The sequence below is a fragment of the Simochromis diagramma genome, unplaced genomic scaffold (genome assembly GCF_900408965.1).
Source record: "Simochromis diagramma unplaced genomic scaffold, fSimDia1.1 OVJJ01000501.1, whole genome shotgun sequence".
Lineage (NCBI taxonomy): Eukaryota > Metazoa > Chordata > Actinopteri > Cichliformes > Cichlidae > Simochromis > Simochromis diagramma.
The window spans coordinates 4,256,947-4,267,718 of record NW_024387320.1 but is presented as its reverse complement, the minus strand read 5'-3'; the positions used below and the strand labels follow the sequence as shown (position 1 = coordinate 4,267,718).

Genomic DNA, 10,772 nt, shown 5'->3' with positions numbered 1-10,772 from the left:
AGTGTTTTGAATATACCTTTGACCTTTGAGAGACACGATCTGTTTTCCATATCACGGTGACTAAAAAGCTTTTAGCAAGTCATCCTCAGCTCCTTAAAGGCCCAGCAGACACAATGAAACATCCCCTAGCAGTAGTGTCACTACTCGGCACTCAGAGTGTCTGGATGATCTGTCCAGGAGAAAAAAAAACAATGTTGTGTTGAAAATATATTGATAATATCCCATTTCACATGATTTGTACGAATCTATAAAACATCAAAATCAGACAAGATAGAAGACATCAAGATATTTGATGACTATACCCTAAGTTTTGAGTTAGAAAATCAGCTGTTCATCCAGCTGACAACCAGCTGGAACATTGTAGGCTCAAGAAGAACACCATATCACCCAGAGGGAGATTGGTCAAAGACTCCCCTGCTGATGGTGAACATTCTCCCAGAGATTGTGGAAACCTGTGTGTTGCTTAATAAGCCAGCCTGTGAAATGCAACTTCAGAAAATGTGAGCCAGTGAGTTTTTACTGCCTATTCCGGAGGGACCTACAACCTCTGATTCTGAATAACAAGAAAGTAGAACCCCATACCATTGAAATACATGAAAAAAAAAAGGGGGGGAAACTGAAAGCAAAAAGCCAATATAGTGCTAGAGACGTCTGCAGAGAGACGTCTGCAGAGAGAGAGGAAAAAAAGAGTTATGACAACAAAGTAAGGCATTCTGGGAAAAGAGGAAAGGCAACCACATCCTAATTAGAAACATCACGCCCTGGTGCACTACAGGCACGCTTGGTTGTCACTAGAAAAACTGAAAAGTTGTCTATCTGGTAAAGAGAAAGCTTCCAATTTCTGAATTTGTGCATGAGCAGAATATTGCATCATTGCCTCCAGCTTTCATGTAACCATGAAAATACTTGTGCCTGATCAAAGGAAAAGTACAAAAGAAAAGATTTTTATGAAACACAAGTGCATCGGCACAACCTGAAAGCAGCAGTGAATGAAGACGACTGTGGTGATACCTGCCAGTATACCGCTGGTAGCAAAGCAGATTCAAGCAGATGAAAGCACAATGTCAGCTGACACAAAGGATGCTTACAACTTCAAAAAATAAAATGTAAAAAATAATAAGAAATATGGCTGAGCAGAGACAAGAAGATTTGGAGGACACTGTGTCATCAGCCAGTCAAAGCAAGCATGGAAACATCTGTGTTTTTTAAACTCTCATCACACAACTTAGTACCAACACTTGCCATGCAGAATTAAACTTGAAGCACTATGTCTTTATCGTCAACCAGATACTGACCACAGAGCGCTCATTCCATCGTTTATGAGACAGTTTCCAGAACAGCAGTCACTGAATAACATTTCCCAGAACAGCTTTCACACATTTCATGGACTGTTTTGAAAATCAGATTGTATTCACATGAACTTGGACTGCATAGTATGATTTACCACAGGAGCTGCTGAGCCAGCTCTAAACTGCAATCAGGATCTTGTGCACATCCATCATACTCTGATGTGGCGCAGCCAGAAAGCAGTGCAGAAACTGACTACAGCAAACAGTGGAGAGCAAACAGAGCAGCAAGGACGAGGGGGGCTACATTCGATCACTTGTGATTAAGGTATTATGTAAGAACAAAAAAAACTGCATCGTTACAGATATCCAACATCTTGTATGGGATTTTTTCACCTTCCCTCCAGCCAAGGTTGAAGAGCTGTTTACACCAAAACTACCAGATACAGCAGCTTCTATCCTTAAACTATCACGCTCATACATAACTGACCAGTATCAAGATTTATACATTGAAGGCTCACTTTCATTCATGACGTACACTATATGGTCACTGTATATAGTATAATTGCTGACCATGTGCATTCCTTTATGGTCACGGTGGTACCCATCTTCAGATGGCTGCATGTCTCAAAGCTCCAACCATGTCAAACTGGTTTCTTCCACATGTGAATGAGTTCACTGTACTTAAATGGCCTACACGGTCACCAGATCTTGAGATGAGGTGGAGAGATGTGACAGTTTCACATCATGGATGTTGTGAAACTGATAAATGAGCAGCTGTAACTGGAAGGTCGCCGGTTCGATCCCCAGGCTCTCTGTCCTGGTCGCTGTGTCCTTGGGCAAGACACTTTACCCTCCCGCCTACTGGTGTTGGCCAGATGGCGCGATATGGCAGCCTCGCTTCTGTCAGTTTACCCCAGGGCAGCTGTGGCTACAACTGTAGCTTGCCTCCACCAGTGTGTGAATATGAGAGTGAATTTGGCTTTGGGTGCCTTGAAAAGCACTATATAAATCCAATCCATTATTATTATAAAGAATTAAGGTTGTTCTGAAGTAGTAGCAACATGTGCCTAAAAAAGTGTCTGACAAGTTGTGTAGTGTTTGCTATGTAAGCCGCCACACACAGCTGCACTCTGTATTCATTATCTTATTCATTATTATCTGTATATTGCTTGTATATTGTGTATTGTCTGCCAACATGTGCATTAGCATAGTAAGACACAGGTGTGTGTATAGCAGCCGTTACACACATGATAGGGCATGAGATTTGTATGGTTTGTTTATGTGCAAATTTCAGTATTTATTTGCACATGATGTAGCCTGATGGGGTTTGCCCTCAGAAAGTAAATATTCAGCACAATGGTCAAACTTTTGGTTGTGTTTTGCTTTAGTTACTTTTTACATTAATCAATCAAAGAATACCATCCATGAAAAATGTACAAGTTTCAAATAAAAAATGCACTTTGTATTTCTTTCCGTGTGTCTTATGCATTATTTTACATGCCAGTTTGAGAACCTATTGTTTGTAGCCTCTTTACACACCAAAAAGTGAAATTATGTATACTTTTTTCCCAATTCATTAAAGTCAAATGTTACTGGACTTGTGTGGAAGGATAGATAATAGAAAGATACTGTTGATTTTTTGCTCTGTAAGCTAAACCATCTGACAAACAAGTACACAAAGGATCCACAAACTGATAACAACAGAGATGATATAAGAAGGGGTGAAAGAAAATGTTCATCAAAATCTCCAGAAGGACAGGTCAGTGTGTGCGCGTGCTGTCACTGACAGTGATCAAAGTCGTAATCAAAGACAAACACATGAGAACACAGTAGTGCTTTGATGAGTGGAGAAGAAAAAAAGAACCTCCAAAAACACTTTGAAGCTACTCTATCTGTGAAATTGAGGAATCTAAAGATGAAAAACAAGGATCGGGTCCACAAATGAATGTTATGTCTTGGAAATCAGAAATACATAATAAGCTATCCAGTAAAGGACAGCGTGTGGGGAAAAATCTGTTTTCAGAGCCACATGCTGTCCACATTCTGAGTTCTGTGATATATACTCAAACATGAACACATTATGTTTTCCAGCTCTTTGAGAGCCAGATCCTGCTGCACCGCTGTCTCTCAAGGTCGCTCTCTGTCTGCTCCAGCTTAACCAAGGTCACCCGCTTCACTGCGGGCTCTCTGCAGCCTTGAGCAGCTAACCGACCAGGAAATGTGTGTTCTCCCGTTCCACCACGTATATCTCCCAGTGTCAATCAGACAGTTACAGAGCAGGGCTGCCATTTAATGTTCCTGCATGCTGCCGCTTGTTCATTAGGTCAAACCACTGAATATAATCTGAGAAAAAAAAAGGCAATCGCTCAAGCGAAGTTGAGCTTCTGAACAAATGTTAATCGAATTAAGTGCTTCAATACACCAGCTGTAGTCTGAAATGCTTCCACTTGTGTGTGCGTTTACGTGTTTTCCTGCATGCGTGTGAGTCTGTGTGTAAATCTTTGAAGAACCCAAAAGATCTTGACTTTTAGTAGGCGCTAACAAATTATGAAAAGTCACAAAAAGAAATGTAAACATACGTGGCTGTTCCAATTAACAAGGCCGCATAGTAAAAGCTTTTTAAATAAAGGGAAGCCACAGAGTGCGAAAGGCATTAAAGCCACAATAGTGAGAGTGTATCCGGGACCTTGGTTTTGATATAAAATCCCATGGCCTTGCCTCCACTGCCCTCCATGTTAAAAGCTCTTTGTGACAAGGAAATTACTTTATGAACCTCTGAAAGACACTCCAACACTTCAACCTCCCCGTTAGTTTCATTGCTAGGCCATGAGAGAAGTGCATGTGCGTGCATGTGTGTGTGTGTTTTCACCACTCTCCGTCTGTCTTCTTTATTCATGTTTTCTCCAAAAATCATTCCTTCCCTTAAAGAAAAAAAAACTCCCCATAGCAATATTTTTGAACTCTTTGTCCTTCTACTTGTAAAGCATTTGAAATCAAACGAGTAAAATAAAATCTGTAAATTATAAATCTGCTGAGAAGAAAATGTAAATAGCGTGCATAATTTGTGTGAACGGTGAATTTGAGGGTCTCTGGGTAAACAGACTGTGAGAGACTGCTTTATGTGGTGTTACCTTCAGCCCTTCAAACAATTCTTATAACCTCTGCTGGAACAACAGGTCTGTTTTTCTTTTTTTTTCCTCCAAGGTCTGTGGAAATTAGTTTATTTGAATGTGCTCACGCTGCCGGGCTTGGCATTGGGTGAATCATATTTATATGTGAGTGTTTGTGTTTAGGTCTGTAAGAACTTTGTTCCTTTAACATGTACCTGGAATGTTCAGTCCAGATAGAAGCAGAAATACCAAACATGTGTCTCTCTGGCCTTGAGACTTCACAGGGCTCCGACTGCGGCACTCAGCTCGGTAAACACAGTTTCCTCCTGTGGCTTTCTGTTTGGAAAGGAAACAAGGAAGTTGATCAAACACTGGATCAGAAGGCCATGGCTACACTGGAGCCGCTGGTCTTTGAAAGTGGAGGAAAAAAGGGTGAAAAGAATGTGCAAAAACATTGTCCAGCCCTGCTAAAAATTATACATGTGCAATATTTTCCAAAAATAAATCTTGTGGTGTAGATATGCTTATCCTTATCTGAACAGATTTACACCCCAGTCCTGATGACATCATAGAGTCAGAGTAAAAGGGTGCACAAGATAGAGGACATTAACTGGCTGGATAGACACTGACTGTAAGGAGGAGGTGAAAAGGGGGAATAAAAGGTATAGAGGGGCAAAGCCATGAGGATTAAGTTAGGTGGCAATGCTTCCCCCTTGTGACTGATTATCAAACTGCAAGACTTACAAGAAAATCAGTGAAGCTCTTTTTTTGTAAGAGAATAAATAAAGATTTGAATGCCTGGAGCTATATCATGAAACCCAATTTGTTTAATTTCAGAATTTAAACAATTGTCCTGGGCTTTGAAATATACTGCTTAGATGCATGGGAAACACTCGATACTCCAAACATGCAGAAATTCACATTATATGAATAGTGCACAAGAAATTATTACTTGATAAACATTTGGTTTTCAAACTAAATGTGATCATAAGCATTCCCATGTGTGGTTTCAAACATCATTTTAAGTTGAGCAAACAGATAAATGTCCAAAAAGCCTTCAAGTTCTTTCTGCAATATGACAACAACTCCAAAAAAAATACAGTTACAGCCATATAAAAAAAAAACCCTCAGCTAAACCCTCACAGGCTCGAGTACCCCTCCAAAGAAGGATGTGCCCCTGACAGAAGAACATGTCCCTCATAGCGTCGTGATCATCACTTAGTCTGGGATTACATAAGGGCAGATATCAACAAAAACTGTGTACAAGTACTCCAAGGTGAAGAGAACAACCTACCTGCCAATTATCCAGTTCTTTCGATGTCCACCTCAAAGAACTGTTGCTTTTTAAGGGCAACAATTTCTTACACCAGATATCAATTTTTGATCGCTTACTGACTTTCACCCAGCAAAGTGTGAAAGTTAAAGGAATAACAATGAGCAAAAAAGCACATCTGAGTAAAATACATGGGCACAGATTTAAGTCAAGGGGAACTTTAACCTCACATCATGACTTTATTAAACCACCCTGAATTAAAGAAGCTTTAGAAATAAATATGTAAAGCTCCTACACAACCTTGCGCTACCATTGATTCAGCCAGACAGTTAGATAAGATTATCAGCGCTTTATGACTCCCGTTCTTCTCAGATTTTCTCTCAAGAAGAGTTTCAGAAGTAAGTTTGGCGAAAAGTTATCCATTAATAAGACAGCAAACTATTCAACTCAAAGACTGAGAAGTGAACAAAAGAGTAGCAGTAACTCAAAAACAGCACAAAAGTGAGTTAATTCAAGTCAGCTCGAGCTGAACTGCATACATACGGCAACATGTGTCACACTCCTCACATCATATTCCAAACAAACTCTCCCATTTTCCAATCTCTCCCTCCAACAAATCAAACCTACTGTTAACACCCCAGCACCCACCTGTAGGCTCTCAGCGGATGATTACTTATGATTCCACCGTGCACTGGCAAGGAGTGATGAGCACGCAACAAGATGAGAAACTATAACTACATTCTGCTACAATAACAGCTCATTTAAAATAAAACATAATAAGCAAAAGACACTGAGGCGTGGAAACATGATAAAAGAGGAATGACCTAAAGGACTGAGCTATAAAAAAATCCAAGTATGATTTCTCAGAGATGTAAACAACTTTTGCCTGAAAGAAGCCAGTAACCGAGGATACTGGATAACATCTATTTGAGCAGGTGAAGAGAAGTCCGAGGTTAAACAACAGGTTATCAGTAAACGGCAGTGCGGCGGGGATGGAGGATGAAGCGCTGGGTCTGGCTGTGAATGGGTTTGCAGAAGATCAGAAAGGTTTGTGGGAGTAGGTCAGAACAGCGGGCAGTTAGACGGTCAGAGCCTTTTTCTACAGCTCACAGAGGAACTCCGAATCGTGCTTCAGGTGACTGATTTTTAGAGGGATCCTCTCTCTAATTACTTAAGGAGGCAAGAATCCGACCCCCCTAAAGTCATCGTTTAAATGGATTTCAGAGTAGCCTCTAAAACCGTGATCTATAGTATTTCATGCTAACACCAGAGAGTCAGACGATCAAAAGGACAATTATATAAACTAATTAGAGTTCTTAGGGGTTGTTAAATGTTTCTAATTGGCTACATAACACATAAAATGACACATAGAGATAGAGGGAGCATTCATAAGTCACATTATAATATAAGTAATTTCATCAAGGGTGGGATATTAATCTGTGGATGAGTCAGTAAGGGGAAAGGTGATCTGCAAGACAAGAGAATAAATGACATGAGATGTACAAAAGTGCCTTTGTTTTCTTTCAATGATTTTCAGCAGTCTTGATTCATCTTTGTCCTCATCATACAGCTCAGTTCAAGGAAGAGTGGAGGAGGGGGAAATAGTCAGCTCGTGGAGTTTTCTTTTCATTCTTAAGGAGCAATTACACTCCTGGATGATGATTTTTGAATTAATAGAAAATCTGTCTTGTTAAAGCATGTATTCTCTTTTCATGTGCTGCTCAGACATCATGAAATCAAATTCTTTACATCTGCAGTCCTGATGGGGAGACTGGGGTAACAAACGGTTCATGCAGCACTTGGTTACAGCTACATTTTTAGGTAACAGAGCCGATGAAGTCGCTGTGTGAAGCCTAGAATGACAGCGTGTTGATCAAAGGGCATTTCAAGGCTGCACTTTTGGATATTTGTTGCAAATTCAGTGTCTTCCCTCCTAGTTTGATCATAAACAGCCTTGTTTCCTTCGTGAAAAAAAAGAGTCAAATCTAATTAATCAGTGATCATTAAGCATGCAAAATGATCTTAGATGTGGCTGCACATAATACATAATGAGGCAGCATGCTGTTTTTGATTTCATGTTGTTCTGCTAGACCATTGATGTTCTTTTGAAAAACGGGAAGGAGCGGTTTCAGTTTTCAGTTCCTGTTTTTATTTTCTTTAGAAAGTTAAAGCTGCACTAAAGACAGGTAAACACAGATCCCAGTGTCATCACTGCAAATTCAATTTAGGATGCATAAATACGGCACATTTTCCAGGTAATTACTGCATAATCCCACGTAGAACTCTCATTTAACATCTTCTCAAGAGCTAATAAAATAAAAATGTGGTTATCAGTCCAATCCTGGGTTTTTTCAGTGTTGTACTGAAATGAAAGGCAGTATTGAATGAAGGAGTTCCTTGACAGTGGGGTCACTCATTACTCTCTGTGAGTTGCTCCCTGGATGCCTCATTAGAAATCTGCAGAAAGGGAGTACTGATCTCACTTGACTGCATATCACCAGCGACTCGCAGGAAGCAGCTCAGGACCATGTCCTTGGCCAAGCCGGCCTCCATGTTGCCCTCCCGGCTGAGCTGCAAAGTGATTTGGTCCAGGCTGGTGAGGACCAGCTCTGAGCCCAGTAAAGGGCAAATGGCACTTGCGTCAGAGTCTGAACCAGGGGCTCCTTCTCTTGCCATATTCTCCATCATGTATTGCTGATACAGATCCAAAAGTTTTTGCTCCAGGTAGTGATTCAGAAGGGAGTTGGAAAATGGACCTTCATGCCCCTGGAGCAAAAAGCTCCGATCACGGCCGCTCCCCAGTCTCCACCGATTCGAACCTCCCCTCAGTGGAAACAGCATCCCATCCCGAGCTTCGTGTCCTTGGAGGGAATCTTCCACAGCTGGGGGCACATCACAAGACTGGATAAAGGGACCGACATCCGGTACATTGGCACAAACCCTCAGCTCGCAATTATTAGCTGAGAGAGGCAGCACCTGGTCACCTGCAATATGAAGGTCACTGTAGTTTTTGCAAAAGCTCTGACAGAACGAGGGAACCAAGAAAGGGGTATCGCCACCTGAGTGAGCTTGGGCCGGGATCTCTATCTCTCGAGAGATCTGCCTGCCTAGATGAGCTCTCTGAAGATTTAAGGACTGCAAAGGAGAAATGTACAACTCAGCTGAAGCCCTTCGGTTGTCTGTAGTTATCTGCTCCGGGGAATTGTGATGAACAAGCGGAGCATGTCTGGTGGAACCTGGTATGAGGGCAGCAGCTGCTTTCTGTGACCCATAAGAATTCTGGAAAGCTGGCTTAGAAGGAAGGGAGTCCAGCTCTTCAAATTCACAGTAGGTCATGATCAGCAATCTGCCTTCACAAAGCATGGCTGCAAGAAAGAGCACATATTCAGAAGATGTATGCAGTGAGAGTAAAGGGAATTTAACATGTGATACGATGCTATTTTTACCACCATATTTATTCATATATATATATATATATATATATATATATATATATATATATGTATATATATATATATATATATATATATATATATATATATATATATAGGAAATAGCATTTGCAGCACACATCCCTATAGGCTTTTATTTAAGTGCATACAAACAGTATGCATTTGAATAAAGGCACCAAAACGGGACATAAGCAACAGTGAGAGAACATTTTGCATAAGCATTATAAGAAGCATCAAACTATTTCTGCTGCACAATTGATCCCTGTTGAAAAGTCTTGGCAGACTATTTCAAAATTTAATTGGAGTGGTTAAGAAGTTACATGTAACAGAAGAATATGTTGGTTTAACACTTCCAGAGATTGTTCATCTATTAAAAAGAATGATCTTCCTACCTCAGATCTGAGTCACAGAAAAGCTTAAAACCTGTATTTTGGCACTAAACGTCCTAAAGCGGTTCTCTCAAAAGTCTGTTTTGGAGTCTGAACCTGGCTGTTGTTTTATACAACCCAAAAAGGAAGTGGGACTATCCCTTTTTCACCTTGATCCCAAGTCTGCAAACGTCTGCTCTCATCATTAATGCATTTCAGCTTGTAATCTTTACAACTAATATGTTGTTTTCACTGGATTTAGCTGGTATTTTCCCTGATTATTTAAACCCTTTATACCTGGCAAACCTAAATAAGACGTGCCTACCTCCACATCAGATTTCCTTCTTGCACTATGAGGTAAAATGGTAGATGCTGGATGACAGCAAGGCGAGATGTGCGCTGTAAAAAGAAACCATTGATGTTTCATTTCCTCGCAAAGCAGGTGTGCAACTGAGCTTTGCATAAAAGCAGAAAAGAAAGTCGTGTTTAATATGATAAAAATACAAGGAAACAGAAAGTTCCAGATAACTGATTCCTGTTTTCGTTTTATGGCAGATCACACCACAAATGTTTGAAGTACCTCAAAATTTTCACAGCGTGTCTTTATTAATTGTTGATTGTTTTTAGCTTAAACTGTTTTTTCCCATCCTCTGAGTTCACAGCAAAGCAGAATTGGTAACTTCACACTCAGTTATGTGACCACAAATAATCATGTCCTCCTTGATGCTTTGCCTATTCTTCAGGCACTGAATTGTCAAAGTCACTTGAGCCCAGAGGCTTTGATGGTCGTGAAATAGTTTCTTTTTCCTCACTTGACTCGAGCTTCGCTGTAGTGCAGCTATACACTGAAGCAAACCTAAGTCTAAATCAGATATGTGGTGAAAGTGTTGAGAGGTTCCAGGTGTTATTTATGGCCTGGATTTTTTCGAGATGAAAGCCCCTTGTCGGCTTGAAGGACTCCTTTCTGTCCAGACTTCCTCTGCTTGTGATAGAGAACTCCAACAATAGCAGTGCATGAAACATGAGAGAAAGTTATTTCTTATTAATGAGGAAAGGAAACCTAATATATAACAGCATAAACTCATGAGGCTGTTAGGTTGTTCATACAGCAGAATTATAAGTCTCGAAAGCACAAAATACCACCAAAGTCAAAACGAGTAAACCCATGTGTAACTGCAGCTTTCTGCTTCTGATTATCTTTCGATTTCTCTAGTATTAAATGTGTAAACAGGTGGCTTCACAGCTATAGTCGCTAAAACTAAAAGGTCCAGAGTTTCATT

General features: G+C 40.4%; 1 protein-coding gene across 2 annotated transcripts; it reads right to left on the bottom strand.

Annotated features, from left to right (window-relative positions):
- Positions 1–7,798: 7,798 nt before the first annotated feature.
- Positions 7,799–10,445, bottom strand: LOC120717477 (TLR adapter interacting with SLC15A4 on the lysosome). Of its 2 annotated transcripts, none has more exons than XM_040005507.1 (2): positions 9,517–10,445; positions 7,799–9,037 (listed from the first exon to the last, which is right to left on the bottom strand). In XM_040005507.1, exon 2 carries the CDS (start codon positions 9,033–9,035, stop codon positions 8,082–8,084), a length of 954 nt encoding a protein of 317 aa, XP_039861441.1. In that variant the 5' UTR covers positions 9,036–9,037; positions 9,517–10,445; the 3' UTR covers positions 7,799–8,081. The 2 variants fall into 2 exon arrangements, with proteins under 2 accessions (XP_039861441.1, XP_039861442.1); XM_040005508.1 differs by having other exon boundaries at positions 9,818–10,445.
- Between the last annotated feature and the right edge of the window lie 327 nt (positions 10,446–10,772).